General features: G+C 47.3%; 1 protein-coding gene across 1 annotated transcript in view; it reads left to right on the top strand.

Annotated features, from left to right (window-relative positions):
* Positions 1 to 21,219, top strand: part of RMDN3 (regulator of microtubule dynamics 3) — a 149,434-nt gene that overhangs the window by 15,819 nt on the left and 112,396 nt on the right. The window contains exon 2 of the mRNA XM_078659823.1: positions 12,235 to 12,460. Coding sequence (XP_078515949.1) covers positions 12,253 to 12,460 — 208 coding nt within the window. The 5' untranslated portion in view covers positions 12,235 to 12,252. The remainder of the gene's footprint in view (positions 1 to 12,234; positions 12,461 to 21,219) is intronic.

The raw sequence follows: 21,219 nt of genomic DNA, 5'->3' as shown, positions 1-21,219 counted from the left end.
TTAATTCAACCAAGGGATACACATGTTTTTAAAGGTTGAATATGAGTTATTGACATTAAAATGTAGTCACAAAGTGGGATATGTTTCCAATCTCAGAATGAAGCAAATACACTTAAAAGTGGAAGGGAACACCATTTATCTCCAAGCCATGTAGTTTCTGTCATCAGCACATCTCCTCCCTTTTCCCACAAGAGCAGTTCAAACATGAATGACAAAATATTCCAGTTTGCAAATGTTTCCACCTAGTTATGGCTCTGCCATATTTGCCAAATATTACACCATCTGCTGCATAATCTGCTGATTTTAACTAATACATTATTTGTAGCCCAAATGGATCAAAAGTTACAACAAGCATTTACAATGCAATGGTTTTGCCTTTGTTAAAGTTAGAGCTATTGGCATTGCTCTTGACATTTTTTTTATTTATGTTTTTTTAACATAAATAAATGGCATTGTCATTTACAATAGCAGGGCACAGGGAAGGGGGAGAGGAGAGACGAAGGAGAGCTGCGGGCTCAGGGAAGGGGGGGCGAGGAGAGACGAAGGAGAGCTACGGGCTCTTGTTGTAATGGTTGCATAGATGAGTTGGTGGATGCATGCATGGGTGCATGCATGGGTGCATGCATGGATGGGTGTATGGATGGGTGTATGGATAGATGGATGGGTGGATGGATAGATGCATATATACAGCCAATCCCTCAACAATTTATGCAATCCACCAACCCATCCAACCAACAACCCATCCATGCATCCACCCATACATCCATGCATCATGCATACATCCATCCATCATGCATCCATCCACCCACTGTGTCCCACTCCGACCCCTCTAAATATAACTAATTTTTTCTGTATAAAGAGATGACTGTATTCACTAGTATATGCAGTAGTGTGTGGTGGACTTAGTTTGAGTGTTTGTTTCCTGCACACTCACACACTGCCCCTACACATTCACACACTGCTCACCCTGCACACTCACACAATGTGCACCCTGCACACACACACACTGCAGTCATTGTCACTCTGCAGTCACTGTCACTCTGGAGTCAGTCTGCACTCACTGTCACTCTGCACTCACTGTCACTCTGCACTCACTCTGCACTCACTGTCACTCTGCACTCACTGTCACTCTTCACTCTCGCTCTCGCACTCACTCTGCACTCACTGTCGCTCTCGCACTCACTCTGCACTCACTGTCGCTCTTGCACTCACTCTGCACTCACTGTCGCTCTTGCACTCACTGTCGCTCTCGCACTCACTCTGCACTCACTGTCGCTCTCGCACTCACTCTGCACTCACTGTCGCTCTCGCACTCACTCTGCACTCACTGTCGCTCTCGCACTCACTCTGCACTCACTGTCGCTCTCGCACTCACTCTGCACTCACTGTTGCTCTCGCACTCACTCTGCACTCACTGTTGCTCTCGCACTCACTCTGCACTCACTGTCGCTCTCGCACTCACAGGCACTCGCACTCACTCTCCACTCACTCTCCACTCACTCTGCACTCACTCTGCACTCACTGTCATTGCACTCACTCACTCTTGCACACACTGTCACTCTTGCACTCACTCTGCACACACTGTCGCTCTTGCACTCACTGTCACTCTGCACTCACTGTCACTCTGCACTCACTGTCACTCTGCACTCACTGTCACTCTGAACTCACTCTGCACTCACTGTCACTCTGCACTCACTGTCACTCTGCACTCACTGTCACTCTCACTCTGCACTCACTCTCACTCTGCACTCCCTGTCACTCTCACTCTGCACTCACTGTCACTCTGAACTCACTCTGCACTCAGTCTGCACTCGCACTCACTGTCACTCTGCACTCACTGTCGCTCTGCACTCACTGTCGCTCTGCACTCACTGTCGCTCTGCACTCACTGTCGCTCTGCACTCACTGTCGCTCTGCACTCACTGTCGCTCTGCACTCACTGTCGCTCTGCACTCACTGTCGCTCTGCACTCACTGTCGCTCTGCACTCACTGTCGCTCTGCACTCACTGTCACTCTGCACTCACTGTCACTCTGCACTCACTGTCACTCTGCACTCACTGTCACTCGCACTCACTCGCACTCACTGTCACTCTCGCACTCTCTGCACTCAGTCGCACTCACTGTCACTGTCGCACTCACTGTCACTGTCGCACTCACTCTGCACTCACTGTTGCTCTCGCACTCACTCTGCACTCAGTCTGCACTCGTACTCACTCGCACTCCCTGTCACTCGCACTCACTTGCACTCTCGCACTCTCTGCACTCACTGTCGCACTCACTGTCACTGTCGCACTCACTCTGCACTCACTGTTGCTCTCGCACTCACTCTGCACTCAGTCTGCACTCGCACTCACTGTCACTCTCGCACTCTCTGCACTCACTGTCACTGTCGCACTCACTGTCACTGTCGCACTCACTCTGCACTCACTGTTGCTCTCGCACTCACTGTCACTCTGCACTCACCGTCACTCTGCACTCACCGTCACTCTGCACTCACCGTCACTCTGCACTCACCGTCACTCTGCACTCACTATCACTCTGCACTCACTGTTGCTCTCGCACTCACTCTGCACTCAGTCTGCACTCGCACTCACTGTCACTCTCGCACTCTCTGCACTCACTGTCACTGTCGCACTCACTGTCACTGTCGCACTCACTCTGCACTCACTGTTGCTCTCGCACTCACTGTCACTCTGCACTCACCGTCACTCTGCACTCACCGTCACTCTGCACTCACCGTCACTCTGCACTCACCGTCACTCTGCACTCACTATCACTCTGCACTCACTGTCACAAACACGTTGCTTGGGGCATTTGTTGACAAAGCAAAGCAGTTGCATTAAGTGTCAAACAGGTATGGAGCAGGTTTGCTTTCCCATGTATGTCTGTATTTGAGGTGAGTTGCATGAAAAAGATGCATCACCTTATCAAAGAGGAACTCCAATAGCCCCCAGCACCTCCCTTTGCCAGGAGGATGTGAACTCCTACACAGAAGCAGGGCAGAGTCCTCCATGCTGGGCCCTTGGCCCAGGATAGAAGGAGACGCATTCTATGGAGAATGACAATGTGCTAAATGGGGACCCTGCCCCAGACCTGACAAACAACACCTACATCTGACCTCGGGAATTTGTCCTCGGCCCCCAGAGAATAAATCCGACCCTGTCTGAAGCCTTAGGCCGGTCAGCAGGTCGAAAGCAGCAGGGCCGTCATCCCATGCGGATGTCAACAGTGGAAGTGCGCAGTTTTTCTGTCGACCTAAACTTCTACCGCGTGTCCCCTCCACTCCAAAATCTAGGGGGGGGGGGATAAATCCCTTACGCTTCCTGTTCACAACAGACACACGTGGACATGGTCATACACGAGCAGTCACCGAGCAGGAGCTCACACAGACGTGTAGGCGCACACAAACCGGCGGTGTCACCAGCAGCATTGAAGTTTGACAACTCGTCTGGACATCATTTAACAATAGTATTAGACAGGGGGCTTCTTGCAGACAGTCACAGGGCCTCGAGAAGAACCACCCGTAGGTCCCCGACAGACGTTCGTAGTCTTAACGGTCTATGGGGGCGGACATTTCCAGTGTCCTGCGGATCCTGCTTTGGAGGTGTTTATGGGATGGGGAAAGAGACGAACACCCCCACCCCCGCCTTTTTTTTTTTTTTTTTTTTTATTCAGTCTTGGTACACGCACTCTTCCTGCGCGCTGGGTTTGCCCTAGTTGCCTCCAAGTTATGAGCACGAGGGGCAAATATGAGTGTATCCAGACCATTCAATCCTTGGCCTCTATTTAGAAACAAGAACCTCCCACCCCGCACCCCCCCCCCCACACACACACACTTCTTCGGGTAAGAAAGTCGTGCCATTTCCAGGGAATTCCAAGGTTAGGAGACAGAGACGACTGCTGACATGACACCGTGCCAGCCCCTCCGCCTCGCCTCCTCCTGCTCTTCCTCTTTTTACCTCACCGGATCATACCCGCAAGAACCTTATCTGTTTTGGGAGTCGCTGGGCCTCAACCCTCCGCGCTGCCAGATGTTCCTCAATGCCACTCCCTTGCCTACATGTTTGTTGTCCCTGGCCCTTCGGATTGTGGCAAGCCCTCAGCCCACCCTCCCACCCACACTCACATGACCAGCCCCTCTGACCACCCTCCTACCCACCCCTCCAGAACCCAGTTTGTCCGCCCAGGTTCCCAGTCACGTAGCAAGCGTGACACGAACTATAGCTTAAGTGAAGAACATTGCCTACGAAAGTCCGCGCTATATAAAATTGCATAAATAAAAAAAAAAATAATCACCAGTTGCTTTACACACGTACACACTAATTTTGTTATGCACAGGCAGATTAAGTGATTTGCTCAGAATCACAGGCTGTTGAGCGTCCCTGCCGACACTCGAACTCTGTTCTACAGCTTCGAGGTTGACCGCTGTAGCCGTTAGGCCACATCCTGGTAAACCTAACCTCAAAGGAGCAATGTTTTTTGCAAATAATATTTACAACACAATATTTACGTCAGGTGATAATTTTGTTATCGATACTCTGACATACAACCAATCTAGTGCCGTCCCGTTAAATTCCTGTAGGACTAAAACAGGCCCCTCCAGTTGATATTAAACACAGCCGAGACGCAGGAACACAGAAAGCGTGTTCATGGATGGCCCCAATAAAGCAATGTATGCCATACGCAATAAACGGCATCTCGGTAGGATTTTGTCCAAATGTTCCATCTGCTTCAAGGCACCTCTCGCTCATATGGTGGCCGTACCTGAAGGGGGGGGGGGGGCATGACGGAGGTCACTCCGACGATAATGAACTCCAGCACACCGGACCCCGCGCAGGGCTACTGGACGGTGACGCGTCCTCATCAATTATCCCTCATTGGAATCCATGATGCATGCGTGGCCTTTGTACTCAAATCAACCTCGGCAGCAGAAAGGCTACGACCATACAATACCGCCTCGGCCGACAGCCGATTATTACAGCAGCGGGGAATAACACACGGAGTAAGGCCCCCAGAGCCCGTCAGAAGAGATAATAACGAGGCGTACTCAAGTACCACCCACAGACAGGTCATAATTACACACAGATCACCCAAGACAACACCATCTGTGCAGCGCGCATGCAGCACGCGCGCTCTCCAAAGGGGGTGTTTTCTCCGTGTCCGCGTCTATTTTGCAGTCCTTTTCATACTGCGGTGACACAAATTATAAAGTGTTGTGGCAGCGCTGACACCGCCTCCTGCGCTCCGGCACAGATACCGCAATTCTGGGACTTTCTGAAGAGCGCCCAGGCACCCAGAGCTCGTGCAGGTGCTGCAACACCACAAGACCGAACTTGGGTCTGGGAACAACCTGGACGCTTCCTGCAACACCAGAAGACCAAACTTGAGTCTGGGAACAACATGGAAGAGCAGGAAGGCGGGTGCCCTCAATGCCGGACCAGATTCGGGGGCGTTCCCGAGAATCGCTTTCGGCTGACGTAGCCAAAAGGGAAAAATTCTCGGGAACGCCCCCGAATCTGGTCCGAGATTGACGGACAGAGCCTTCTCCCAATGGCTAGCCTCCATTTATGGAGCTAGCCAATGGGAGGAGGGGGCGGATACCCGACCCCACAGAGAAATTACATAAGATTTTGCTAGCGCATGCGTACTTCGTACGCATTGCCAAGCAAAACCTAAAAAAGTGTTACTTGTGTTGCTGCGAAGTGGAGGGCCCATTGCAAAGGTTGACTGGTAACCTTTCTCACTGCTGCATTTGACTGTTACACTGGTACTGATGAGGCAACATATTTGCAGAGACTTAGTATGTATCAAAATGTCAAAATAATAAAGTATCAGAAAATATACTGCATTATGCTGCAGACTTTTTGTTTGCTGCATAATTTAGTCAACACTGTGGAATAATTTTGTTCTCTCTCTTGCTGCATAATGCTACTGGCCCCAAAGCAAGCAGCACATGTTAAAAGTGCTTGTGCGCGGAGCAGAGAGGCCGTGAAGGTTGCAAACTTAGTTTGGTGTGCGTGAAAATCCTGCATTGCCGATCCCTGGTGAGTTGCACTACTATTGCTGAAACCAAGCCAATTGAGGTACCAGTGGGTGAGGCAGACTGACTTCAAGGGTCCAGTGACCTCAGTTACCAAGTCACTGTCACTCTGGGGTGTGTTTCTTCGTAAGCTTGCGCACAAGACTGGGGGTGAACTTCAGCATGGATTGTGGTGGACAGGCCTTTAAGGATAACCCACACTTGTCACTGCTAGGGCCTACCTTCTGTTGCTAAGACACCCGTCTTCTACGGTCTAGCTGGGCCTTCTAAGGTCTAGCATGGGAATGTGCTCCCTCTGGAGAGTGGTTTGGTGGAGTGGTCGTGAAGGCTGAACTTGGTTCCCCAGATTCAAATTTGGCAGCTCTGGCGATAGTACCACATCCTCTCCCACACTGAACACCATACCGCCCCACTGAGAGTAACTTGCACTGCCTTAACTATAACAGGCAGCTATTACCCAGTTGTGCTGAGCTATAAACACCTGGATGTGACTCAATTCAAATTATGCACTGGACAGGTAATATGCTGCCTGAAAAAAAAGTAATAATATCTTGGGAAAATCAATTACTCATAGGGAATACAAGATTAAGTAAAACATGTGAAATGTAAGCAGGAACAACGTGGTCTTAACAGGACGCAACAAGGAGAAATGCTTTATTTCTCCTTGTTTTTGCTGTTTTCATGTGTGCTGCATTGTACAGTACACATAAAAACAGTAAAACCCCATGCATGATTGTTTATGTACAGTAAGGTGTCCCTTCCTGCACATATGTACTTTAAAAAATGATAGTTGCAACTTCCATTTATGCTGCACAAAGCAGCACAAATATAAGTTACAAATCACCATTTAAAGATTGTTTATGTGCAGGAAGGGTCACATTCCTATACATAAACAATCATTTCCCACAACCCAGGCACCCAGCACTATGGTGCAAGGGTGCCGGCGTTGGCAATAGGCAGCTGAAATTATCACCAGCGCAGGCAGAAACGCAGGGCTGGACCGTATTGTTGTAAATATTGTGCAGCCCTGCATTTCAGAAGTAGGAGAGCGTGGCATTAAGCCAAGAAGGCTAACGCTGCTCTCTGTCACTTCTTTGTAAATATGCCCTGTTATTTAAAGAAAGATGACAAAACAAAAGTGGCACTTTAGTGGCAAACTCTGTAAAGGGGCCCTAATGTGTTGTGGCGTGAATAAAACCAATGTGGCCACTTTGCGACCACTCTGACTTGCTTTATAGTAATTTTTTGTATTTTTGAACCATTTTTCTCTCCGCCCTGAGGCTGCCCTTTGGAATAGAAAAATATCAGAAAAAGACATTGTGGCATGCTATGTCACTACTTCGTCTCTGTTAGGTCTATTTTTATGTAAATTGCAATTAGTAAGGCTATTGGATCCCTTCATGTTCTAGTTTGGAACGCTGTTGTGCCTGTTTGAACTCTATCAGTCTTCGTGCTCCTGTGCCCTTGGTACCCGCAGCTGATCATCAGCCTACAAATAAAGAGCTACAAAATTCTTTCTGAGAAGCGTCTTCAATACATTACAGACATTTGCAGCAAAATGGCTTCTTTCTTTTTTTTGGATCCATTTCCCAGGTTAACAAACAAGCATTTACAATGCAATGGTCTCGGCATTATTAAAGGTAGAGCTATTGGCATTGCTCATGACTTTTTGTTTTAAATCATAAATAATTAGCATTGTCATTTACATTGACAATAGCTTAATCGTTAAATAAATGGCAGTCATTTACAATGCCAATAGCTTAATCGCTCGCATATGCATGACCTATTGCATTTACACCCACACAGAGCCACACACACACACACACACACACACACACACATACATACAGAGCCACCCACACAGAGCCACCCACACAGAGCCACCCACACAGAGCCACCCACACAGAGCCACCCACACAGAGCCACCCTCACAGAGCCACCCTCACACAGAGCCACCCTCACACAGACAGAGCCACCCACACAGAGCCACCTACAAAAAAAGCTATCCACACAGAGCCACACACACACACAGAGCCACACACACACACAGAGCCACACACACACACAGAGCCACACACACACACAGAGCCACACACACACACAGAGCCACACACACACAGAGCCACACACACAGAGCCACACACACAGAGCCACACACACACAGAGCCACACACACACACAGAGCCACACACACACACACAGCCACACACACACACAGAGCCACACACACAGAGAGCCACACACACAGAGCCACACACACACACACAGCCAGAGCCACACACACACAGCCAGAGCCACACACACAGCCAGAGCCACACACACACACAGCCACACACACACACAGCCACACACACACACACACACACACACACAGCCACACACACAGCCACACACACACACAGCCACACACACACAGACAGAGCCACACACACACAGACAGAGCCACACACACACAGACAGAGCCACACACACACAGACAGAGCCACACAGAGCCACACACACACAGACACAGCCACACAGACACAGAGCCACACAGACACAGAGCCACACAGACACAGAGCCACACAGACACAGAGCCACACACACACACACAGAGCCACACACACAGCCACACACACAGCGCCACACACAGACAGAGTCACACACCGACAGAGCCACACACACAGAACACCTCTATTTTTCTATGTGTGCCCTGAAAAAGTAGGTTTTTTTAACCACCCAAATGAAGTTACTGTAAAAAACTGGATTGTGAATATTTTGTTGTGTTCCATAGTTAAAACAGAACATGCATACAGCAACATGATCCGGCTGCAACGCGACATGCTGCCCCCGCTGCAGGCACTAAAACAACCAGGCCTAAACCTGACCCCCAAGTGCGTCCTGCCCCCCCCCCACGCTGCAGCACCACGAGACGCGCAGTCCCCGCTGCAGACACCATAACACCAAGGTCTCAACCCGACCCCCAAGCGCGTCCTGCCCCCCCCCTCACTCGCCGCTTCGCCAGAGCAACCCCAGACATGGCCACAAGCCGACCCCCCATGAGGAGCAACCCCCGACCGGGCCGAAGGAAGCAGACCCACTCCCGCCCCCCAGCTGGCGCAGAGACTGAGGGATCGTAGTGGAGCATAGGCGCCCGCCCCGAGCCGGCATCAAAATTCAATTGGGGCTGAGGAGACCTAACCGGCGGGGCGCCAAGAGGACCAACGGAGAGGGACAGATAAGCGTGCTGGGGGAAAGGAGGGAGGGGAGCAAGACCAGGCCGCCCTGCCGACCATGTTTGAACGCCAGGCCTAGTATGCGGAAGGCACGTGGGAGGTGCCCACAGCCCGCGGCAGGGCCCTCCAGCTTGCAACTCACCAGCGTCCCCCAACCCGCGGCGCGCCGCACCCCCACCCGGCGAGAAGAGAGCCGGCGGGCCACATGGCTCGCTACGCGAGGAGGGGAGGGGGCCCGCAATGCACCGCCGCGCCACCACAGGGCCCCCCCCGCCCCCCCCACCAGCCACAGGACAAGAGGTAATCTCCCGGGCACATCAACCTCTCCCCCCGAGACCCGTGGAAGGCGACCCCGACCCTAGGCAACAGACGGGCACCCCAGCCCCCACCCACCCTAATCCCCGGCCCCACGATCACCGCCCGCTTCCCGCCTGCAAACGCGATGCACATGGCCCCCAAGCAAGGCAACCCACCATACACACCCTGCCAGGCCACACACGGAACAAGGGACCCCGAAGAATAAACCAGGGCAGGGAATGCTGGGGGGGAGGGCTAGGGGGGGGGAGGACCACTCACTTCAGCAAAACAGCGTCAGGCAAAACCGCGTCAGGCAGCACATTCAGCGAGGTCCAGGAGGGGAATCGGATCCGTCCTTTTCAGACTGGGGGGCGTGTTTTTTAGGTTTGAGTGACTGAAGACGTCACAGATAGAAAGAACCTAAAAAACACGCCCCCTAATCCGAAAAAGACAGGACTTGAACGGAGTGATGCCCCTCTCCTCCAATGACTGGCCTCCGTTTAGGAAGCCAGCCAATGGAGAAGAGAGGCGGGTTCAAGCCCCCATAGTGGAAAACATTAAATCTCTGACCGAGACTGCGCAAGCGCAGCCTACGGTCCTCGCCCTAATAAAGGGAAGAAAGAGTAAAGGAAGAAAGAGTAAGAGGGCTGTGTGATAAGCCGCAAGTATTCCTGGTGTAATACTGTAAGCTATGAGGGGTTTTAATCATGGCACCCAGCCCACAGTGGTGCAAACTTGATCCAACTGCTAAGGAGAGTAATGACTACAGAGAAATGATCGCAGAGGTAGATATAGAAAAGTGTGAGGGGCAGAGCAATAGGACAAGACTGTGCCCTGGGCACAGGAACTACAGATGAAACTCACTCTGTCCAGACGGGACATCATGCTGGGCAAAGACAGAAATACCAGATCTGTGCAGCATATTAACATTGAGTACACTTCGGTGGTTGGGAACAAAAAGAAACTGACGGTACCCACCGGACAACCATCACAAAGTGCCTCATCCAAACCGACCCCCACACATTTTGGCCAGACAATAGAGAGCTCGAGAATGTTGTGAGAAAATAAAATAAAATAAATAATCTCTTGAGGTGAACCTGGGGAGAGTGGATCTGCATAAAGTTGTGATCCGGGTACAGGAAACAAAGAACCTCGTATTCCAGGTAAAAGCAGAGGTCTCAGACTTATGCAGTCGATCATACCCTTACACTTGAGAACAGAGCAGATGATGAGGAGGAGTGATAAAGGTGAAAACATTATTTTTTCTGATTTTCTGGAGTGCCTGCAGACCCAAATCGACGTAACATTTTTTGGAGAACTGCATTCAAGATGCACTCGAGGCCAAAATGATGTCTGCTTTTTTCAACGGTGCAAGATCTCACAGGACGTTTGTGCGGCTGCTGACCCCTCCAAGGCTTCACTCAAGGCTATTATAGCAGATATATTCCAATATTAAGAAGTGGACATAATACTACAACAGATACATAAGGCTTAGAGAGCCCTGGTTTGAGGGATAAACAATGGAAAATTTCCCAGACAGTATATGTAAAAGGAGTAGACATTTTTTAAATCGTTTCAAGCAGGGACATGGGGGGACATTTTAAGGACCTATGTCTAGAAATATAGATACTTCCTACCATATCTGGTACACCCCAGAGCCTGCACTAGGCACTAAAACTCTGGTGCTCATAGATACATATATGGCTTGCTGAATTACCCTGGAATGGGCAGTATTCCTTCATTTAATGCCCACCGGGCATTTTTCAAACTCAATCATATTTTTACGCTGACCACTGATTCCCTGCGTATAGATATCATAGAGTACCTTGCAGGAGGCATATCCGACCACTCCCCACTTCTCCTTACCCTAGGATCATCTGACCACCAAATGAAAAATGCCAGGAGGCTAAACAAGCCTTGAAAATGCAATAGGTCTCGCCTTTGATTAAGTTAAAGCCATTTGCTTTGCTAATGGTATTATATAGCAACGTAAATGGCTTTAACTTAATACAAGGCAAGACCTACTGCATTTTTAATGCTTGTTTTCTTAATTGCGTCCGTCCCTGTCCCTTCCCCCACCACCACCCCCGTCCGGTAGTCCCTGCATGGGTGCAACTATGGGCACTTTTTTCCCCTTGCTCTCATTCCACCCACAATCGCTACCGTTGAAACAGCAGTTGATGCTGTTCTAAATAGAAGTGGGTTCTGTCGTGGCCTAATCCCTTCTCTGGGTATGTATGCCGACAGCTCAAAGAGTAAGAGTGATTTGTGTCAGGGAAGCTCCTTAGTTAGACGGTGACGAGGGACTACATTGTTAGTCCCTAAACCCCTGCAGGACTACAAATTTTAGTCCCTAAACCACTGCTAAAATACAATCTAAAATGTGTAACTCCTCAGATCAACACTGAAAGCTTCTGTCTGTATTCTTTTTTTTACTATGAGTAGTGGCAAAATCTAAAGCTCTCACAAGCTGGACCTAAAACATTCTTAATAATGAAAACTTAAAACCAAAATATGAAGAATAGTTAAAATAACAGATTTAAAAAAAACAGGAAAAAGTATGTGTTAATTTGAGCCACTTCTCTGGCTAAATTAATATTAATCTCTCGCCCTTGCTTCCTCAGGAAAGTGACTTGTTTCAAACTGGGTATGTTAAATAACTGTTTATTTATTCTGTTTAGGAACAAAGGAGGATTGTCATGTCTGATGCTAGAGCTTGGAGTTACCGTACAGGCTTCGGGTTGGCTCTGGGGACGGCAGCGGGCATTGCATTGTATGTTGCATACAAAGAGCAGTGGAGAAAAAGATGGCGGATACAGACATTTACCGATAATGAAACTGTGTGTAACCAGCACAGTACTCCCTTGCATCACGGATTCAGGGATTCACCTCTACAGCAGTATCCAGGTAAACATGCTTTGTTACCACAGTGTTCCTAACTTTTCATTTAAAAATCTGGAAGTGTACATTTTTAACCTATATATCACCATCCCCTTGAAGAGTACCAGCTGCGAACATCGCATCTGTTGCCATTAGGATTGTGCAGAGTCTTTCATACAGAATCAACAACCGTTATCAAAGGGTAAAATAGAATAAACTTTGTAGTATGTGTGCCACAGCAGTGATTGTGGGCTGCAGTTAATATATGAAAAGGGTATAAGGGTTGGCAGGTTTTGTGTTTTAAACTTTCAGTTAACAGATTATTAGGTCCAGGGTTGGTTTTTATCATCATACCTGTCAAACAGACTTATTGTTAGCAATATACATGGAGTGGGCTTTGAATTCACACCTTTCAACCATTGGCTTTCTTACATTGGCTTGACAGATTGCTAATCACATCCTGGCTCCACCCAATGTAGTATTCATCTCTTACCTAATGCCATTATCTATTTGAGTGTATCTGTCTGCCTCCACTTGAGTGCTTGCAAGGAACTCCATGAGAGACTACTTTACAGCTATAGCTCTCTTTGCTGTCTGAATCCTGTCGGTCTCACGTTAATGTGCTAATACCTTTCAAACCCAGACCTGTTGGTTTTGTCAATGCTTGTTGGGTTAAGGTGTAAATACAGGTAGTTCACCTGAAAACCTAGGACTGGAAAAGTGGTTCTCCTAGGCATAAGGTACTTCGGGTCAATTATCTCTATGTCAAAAAGCTGGATGTTCTTCCTGGATCAGACACATCTTTTTACAACTCCAGGCACAAAAGTGATTGGAAAAAGATATAGGATTATGGTGAAATAGAAACGTCAGGGTCGCTGCAGAACTAGTGGGAGGAGGGTGCGTTTTTAGCAGACTTTGGAAAGGCTGCAGACTTTGTAACATTTCTGAACGGAAGAGTTCCTGAAGTTATACAGTATTGGATCTTTCATAGATTCACATGCTTGAATCATTCCCCGTCGTCGAATTGGGAGTCCCACGGTACCATAATAAAGCAGTATTTATCACGATCATAATATATAATGGGAATGAAAAAGTCAGTTTAAAATCCTATCTACTTCCTTTTTTTTCTCTTTAAAAAAAAAAAAAGAAAAAAAGAACTAAACTTGAACTATACCCAGTCGGGCGAAAGTACTCTCCAGGACCTTCCCAACAGAGGCTGAGTCCCTCAGATTTTCTACGGCACGTCGTGAGCAGGGAGTCTCCCTGAGCTTTGCTCAGTTTTCTACCAACTGGTATGGGAAAATATTATTTATTCATTGCTACCAGGAAAGCCTATAAAGGGTTCTTTAGACCCTATGGCTGTTGTGGGAGGAGATATCTTTATTCAGATAATCCCCACAGAGATTACATTTATTGCTGTGGCCCTCAACTTGGAGGAAAACATTGGTTGTATGGCTTCTAAAGCCCCTGCGCAAGGATGTCAAAAAGCACTACAATCTTCGACCTCCAAAAAGGTCACAAAGGGAGCAAGGCAACCAAGATACTCCAAGATCGTCCTTAACAAAGACTCGCTCAGAGTCGAGAAGGGACACTTCAAAAGAAGAAACACTATTCTCCACAGAAACTTTTATATATCAGTCTACAATGCCTCCAGCAGAATATTTACTATAAAGGCAGATATCAAAGGCTTCCTTAGTCGAAAAGGATGGCTGTTGCCGAGACATCAACAGCGGCGGCTACATCAGCATTGTCAACGCTGTCTACACCGTCAAAGGCGCCCATGAGCACTTGTCTCCATTGGTATCATCGAGGCCCCTTCAACATTGTGCCGTCAACTTGGCCCTCCCTTGGTGAGTACCTGCCGTTGTGTCAATGACGCCAGTTGTCAGCGGCATCATCATCATCATCATCATCGTCTGTTGTAGTCTGCGTCACCCATCGACGATACCACTAGGCAGTGATGAACTATGGATGCCTCCATCAGGAATTTTATTCCCCACCTGAAGTTTCTGTAGAAGGTATCCTATTTGACAAGGGTCTGAACCGCACCTTGAAACAATTGTTTCTTTAGGGTGGTTGGTATGCTTCTTAATACCATAGCATATGAGCCTTTGGACAGTCCAGAGTCCCTCTGTATTACATATGCCAAACATTTGTAGCATTGCTTACCTAGCAGGACTATCATCACAGTAGGGAGGCTAAAATCATCCATTGCTCTTCGGATCCGCTCAAACCCCTGCGACATCCCCAAATGCAACATAATTATCGGCATAATTGATGGTAGTGGGGCGCTACATTTGCGCTTTCTCCTAGGATAGCTCTTCTACAGGCATTATTCAACATCAACTATACGAACCATTCTGCTAAACTAGCATAAAAGATTACAGCAGCCACTTATGCTGCGGCAAGCAGTGTTCTGCCACTGCATCATCTACAACTCTAACATCCCACCACTTATAATGTCTGCATTCACACCATCTCAGAATGCACACTCTGCATCTCCAACCGCCTGGGGATAAAAAGGCTGCTCAGCCTGTAAGAGGGCATGACCCATAACCCAGAGGTTGATAAATAGCTACCATCCTCTGCTAAATGTCTCTCAATTACAGAAACCGCTCGAAAATAGAAACCTCACTCCGGTGCTGCCTATCACCAATCCCAACTCTTCCCGTGGGTGTAAATGTGTCAGACTACCCTCCCCATTCAGAAAGGAGAACTTCAGTCAGATAGTTATTAAATTGGTCATCTTGGACATTCCCTGGAGTTTGATTAAAGACCAATTCCGCAGGGTGACGTCCCTCCTCCCTTTTTTTTTTTTAATTATTGAAGACAGAAGCCCTCATCCTGTTTGACAAGGAAAAATCGAAAGACTTCCGTATTCCCAAAAAGGTGTGGATTTCTCTTCCGCTTCTTTCCAAAGAAAAAAAACAAAAGGGGGAGGGAGGGAATGAGGAGAATGTGGACTCATCCTCTTCTCAGATGGTTCCTCTTACACATCCATGCTTTTCAATCCGCACAGGCTACACCACATAGCTAGACTTTCAAGACCACTAAGCCTCCATTCTTACCAGTGTGCATTTGCCTCAGATGCTACAGCGCTTGCTTAGCATGCAAGACGCAGGGGGATCGATGCCTGCATTCTCCAAAGTTCTAAGCTGCTTGGCTTCAGTGCCAGCTACTCTCATACATTAAGGTTATCTTGTATTTCCCAACCATGCATGACTGCCTGCTGAAGCTCCAACGCTGTTGGAAACATCCGAGATTACAAACCATGTCCTACATTATTCAACAAGCAAGATCTTTCTGTTAATGTTCGGATGTTGGTTACAGTTTCAACACATAGTTTTGGTTTTAGTATCTCGATTACATCCCCCTCCCCCCTTAGTGGACACTAAGAAATTTCTCAACCAGTTTCTCCACAGCAAGGTCCGTTTCAGTGCATGTTGTTGCTGGGCATTATATCCTTCGCAGTCCATCCATTTCCTCTTGGATGAGACCATAACAGGAGGAGCTGCAAAGACAATAGATAGAAACAGGCAGATCGTTCGATCACATTCTAAGCATCTCCCTAAGAAGGATGAAAATGATTTGAGTAGTGGTCTCTATTCTCTCACTCCTCAAAGCTTTGAGTTGTTGCGCAATGTTATAAATGCAGAAATGTCTTGAGAGGACTGAGCGCCCAACTTTGAGACTTGTAAATTCTATGAACACGGTCTGCAATGCTGGAACGTTATACACATCAAAGCTGGAAGTTTAGACCAATCTTCCTCACCCGCAGCTTTTCTTCCAAGAATAATACATTGTTCAAAGATACTACGTACAGACAAGACAAACACCATGCATTGTATCAACAGACAAAAAAGTGCTTGATCACATACTTTCCCCAAGAAGCTCAACAACTATCAGACTAGCTTGCAACCCGCAGGATATCGCTCCTACCCGAACATATCTTCGACCTAAACAATATTTCAAAATAGGCTCTCGGTACATGCTCTCTGCACATCCAAGAGCAGCTGCCAAGAGTGAGAAGCGGATCCATCAGAACTAAACAGGCCATTTTCGCTTTGGGGATAGAACCACTTTGGGATCTCTTCTGCTAGTAGAGAACAATAAAGAGCAGTTCTGTTTTAGTCTGTACCCACTCCCAAGGTCGTAGGGGAAAACGTATTTTGCCAAATGATCAGGGATTTATACATACGTTTTTTCCCCCTTCTCGCTCATACTGAAGGTTCCCACCAAAAGAAACCAGCATTAGAAATGCAATCGGGCTCAGATTTATTTGAGTTTGAGCTAATGGCATTGTAAATGCCAATGTGTTTTCGCCATGTGTTATGGAGTGTGTGCATGTGGTGTGTAGTGGAATTATGTGCGTTAGATTGGAATTGTTGGAATGGTGGCATGCTGTGCTTTACATGAATATGTTTAAAAGTAAAGTGTACCATACTGAGATTGCTACAATAGTTAATTGTGGATGCGTTAACAATTGATGCGTGCACTGATGCCTGGTGGTGTGTGTGACTGCCTGTAGAAATTGTGCACTGATGGCTGGTGGTGTGTGTGCTTGGTAAAAGACTGCACTGCCGGTTGGAGGTGTATGTGCCTGGTGGAAGGGTGCACTGACGGCTTGTGGGTGTGTGGCACCTGCTACGCCACACTGGTGCAACTGCACCTGCTCCACGAATGGTAACTACGCCACACACTGGTGCCACTGCACCTGCTGCACAATCATAGCTAAGCAACACTACCACTGCACCAGCTCCACCAATGGTAGCTACCACTCACCGGTACCACTGCACATGCTGCACCAATGATAGCTACGCAACACTGGTGCCACTGCACCTGCTGCGCATTCACAGCTAAGTAACACTACCACTGCACCTGCTCCACCAATGGTAGCTACCACTCACCGGTACCACTGCACATGCTGCCCCAATGATAGGTACGCCACACTGGTGCCACTGCACCTGCTGCACAATCATAGCTAAGTAACACTGATAACACTACACCTGCTACACAACGCCATCTACCACACACTGGTGCCACTGCACCTGCTGCACAATCATAGCTAAGTAACACTGATAAAACTACACCTGCTCCACGAATGGTAACTACGCCACACACTGGTGCCACTGCACCTGCTGCACAATCATAGCTAAGCAACACTACCACTGCACCACCTCCACCAATGGTAGCTACCACTCACCGGTACCACTGCACATGCTGCACCAATGATAGCTACGCCACACTGGTGCCACTGCACCTGCTGCACAATCATAGCTAAGCAACACTACCACTGCACCAGCTCCACCAATGGTAACTACCACTCACCGGTACCACTGCACATGCTGCACCAATGATAGCTACGCCACACTGGTGCCACTGCACCTGCTGCACAATCATAGCTAAGCAACACTACCACTGCACCAGCTCCACCAATGGTAGCTACCACTCACCGGTAGCACTGCACATGCTGCACCAATGATAGCTACGCCACACTAGTGCCACTGCACCTACTGCGCATTCACAGCTAAGTAACACTGATAACACCTCACCTGCTCCACGAATGGTAACTACGCCACACACTGGTGCCACTGCACCTGCTGCACAATCATAGCTACGCAACACTACCACTGCACCAGCTCCACCAATGGTAACTACCACTCACCGGTACCACTGCACATGCTGCACCAATGATAGCTACGCCACACTGGTGCCACTGCACCTGCTGTGCATTCACAGCTAAGTAACACTGATAACACCTCACCAGCATGGTACTATTGCACCTTGCGTTTTGCGTCAGGGTGAGTCGTGCGAGTCATGTGGTAGTCTGAAGCCTACATTTTTGGCAGTAATGCAGCACTTTGTAGGTGCATAATATTGAACAACACCGTGATGTATATGTACTGTAAATTGCCAAATTTTAATTTCTCCGTTTCCAAACATGAAAGAAAACATTTTGTTACTATTACCATTTTGTCCAATGTAACTATTATTTTGTTATTATTCTACACTCACTTTTGTCATTCTGCAGTAACCCACACTCTGCTCTGACATTGCACTCACTAAGGCTATGCACTTACTCTCACACTAAAGTCACTGCCACCCTGCACTTAGTGTCACTCACCATTCAATGTGTTGGACATGCAAAAAGAGGCACGAGGTACAATAACGAACATGGCACCACCCACAATGAGCAGCCCTGCGTTAGTTGTGAAAGTTAAGGTACGGTGATAGGCCATCGCCGTGTGGCAAAAGCCCTTTCAAAGATAACTAGCTAAAACTGGTCCTTAAAATACTAAACGTAGCCGTGCATTTTTACTTTAATGTATTCTGACTGACAATGTTCAGCACAATCTTTAATAAATCACCATTAGTCTCATGTGTTGTGATAACGCGACTGTAGCAAGCGTTTCTGTTACTCCGTGGCAGATTCTGTCCAAGGCTTTCAGCCCTGCTTGCAAGTGTTACATAGAAATGTTAAAAGTTTCAAGGCAGCTGTCAAGATTATGTTTACCCCAAGATAGGCGACGTAATGTTTGTCGAACATTTTAGGTGCAGTACATTAACAACATAAAAAATATTAAAGAGCACTGCAATACACATTACACTGACCTATGTCTATAGATACTTCTAAGAACACACAGATGTAAGTCATAAGACAACAAATGTTTAGTTTTCAAAACATGTGAGGTTAGTAACTGAAATGCAGAAACAAAACTATATTGACAGAAACAAAAGCCCTCCTGCCCTCATAAAACTGAAGGGAACATCTGTTTAGTGTTAATCACTTCTTATCTCATCTTGTCACAGTAGTGTCACATTCCTACGCTTCCCTCTGGCCTCATGCTTGAAAGAGAGGGGCCCAATAGATTGGATGCTTTGTTCTCCCACTAAGGCAAGGATAAAAAAAAAAAAGAAAACAGCAGCATACTCTCTAAAACATAAGTCCCTTCAAAGTTTTTGTTTAATAGGAAATGTAAGAGTACCTGCAACATATTCGCAACATGTAATGTTTCAAATTATGTGATGCTTGTAACTTCTATACTGCGAATGTAAATGAAGATAAGTTAGACCACATTCACACATATGAAGGATATTTGTAATCACCTTTCAAAAAAACATTATGAGACATGTTTTGTCTCTCGCACTTGTAGTGCTCTATCCTTTGGAGTGGAGCCTTTTACTCTGGCACCCCCCTTTTCACCAATAGCTAAATATGTCAAATAATGAATCAGAGAAGCTGTTAGAGAGAGCTCTATTTCTACATTAACGACAAGCATTTTCTACTGTCAGTACACCCTTTCACCATGGTCTACACACACCACCAGCTGTCAGTAGACCCTTTAAAAAGGCACTGCTGCTTGTGCTGTACCTGTTTGATGTATGTATGAGTGAAGCTTGACCTGCTTGTGCTGTACCTGTTTGATGTATGTATGAGTGAAGCTTGCACTGCTGCTTGTGTTGTACCGGTGTGATGTATGTCTGAGTGAAGCTTGAACTGCTGCTTGTGCTGTACCTGTTTGATGTATATATGAGTGAAGCTTGCACTGCTGCTTGTGTTATACCCGTTTGATGTATGTCTGAGTGAAGCTTGAACTGCTGCTTGTGCTGTACCTGTTTGATGTATGTATGAGTGAAGCTTGCACTGTTGCTTGTGCTGTACCTGTTTGATGTATGTATGAGTGAAGCTTGAACTGCTTGTGCTGTCCCTGTTTGATGTATGTCTGAGTGAAGCTTGCACTGCTGCTTGTGCTGTACCTGTTTGTATGTATGAGTGAAGATTGCACTGCTGCTTGTGCTGTACCTGTTTGATGTATGTATGAGTGAAGCTTGAACTGCTTGTGCTGTACCTGTTTGATGTATGTATGAGTGAAGCTTGAACTGCTTGTGCTGTCCCTGTTTGATGTATGTCTGAGTGAAGCTTGCACTGCTGCTTGTGCTGTACCTGTTTGATGTATGTATGAGTGAAGCTTGCACTGCTGCTTGTGCTGTACCTGTTTGTATGTATGAGTGAAGCTTGCACTGCTGATTGTGCTGTACCTGTTTGATGTATGTATGAGTGAAGCTTGCACTGTTGCTTGTGCTGTACCTGTTTGATGTATGTATGAGTGAAGCTTGCACTGCTGCTTGTGCTGTACCTGTTTGATGTATGTATGAGTGAAGCTTGCACTGCTGCTTGTGCTGTACCTGTTTGATGTATGTATGAGTGAAGCTTGCACTGCTGCTCGTGCTGTACCTGTTTGATGTATGTATGAGTGAAGCTTGCACTGTTGCTTGTGCTGTACCTGTTTGATGTATGTATGAGTGAAGCCTGCACTGCTGCTTGTGCTGTACCTGTTTGATGTATGTCTGAGTGAAGCTTGCACTGCTGCTCGTGCTGTACCTGTTTGATGTATGTATGAGTGAAGCTTGCACTGTTGCTTGTGCTGTACCTGTTTGATGTATGTATGAGTGAAGCCTGCACTGCTGCTTGTGCTGTACCTGTTTGATGTATGTATGAGTGAAGCTTTCACTGTTGCTTGTGCTGTACCTGTTTGATGTATGTATGAGTGAAGCCTGCACTGCTGCTTGTGCTGTACCTGTTTGATGTATGTATGAGTGAAGCTTGCACTGCTGCTTGTGCTGTACCTGTTTGATGTATGTATGAGTGAAGCTTGCACTGCTGCTTGTGTTGTACGGGTGTGATGTATGTCTGAGTGAAGCTTGAACTGCTGCTTGTGCTGTACCTGTTTGATGTATATATGAGTGAAGCTTGCACTGCTGCTTGTGTTATACCCGTTTGATGT

The sequence above is a fragment of the Lissotriton helveticus genome, chromosome 9 (genome assembly GCF_964261635.1).
Source record: "Lissotriton helveticus chromosome 9, aLisHel1.1, whole genome shotgun sequence".
Taxonomy (NCBI): domain Eukaryota; kingdom Metazoa; phylum Chordata; class Amphibia; order Caudata; family Salamandridae; genus Lissotriton; species Lissotriton helveticus.
Note: the sequence above shows the minus strand (reverse complement) of the source record. Positions and strands in the feature narration are given on the sequence as shown.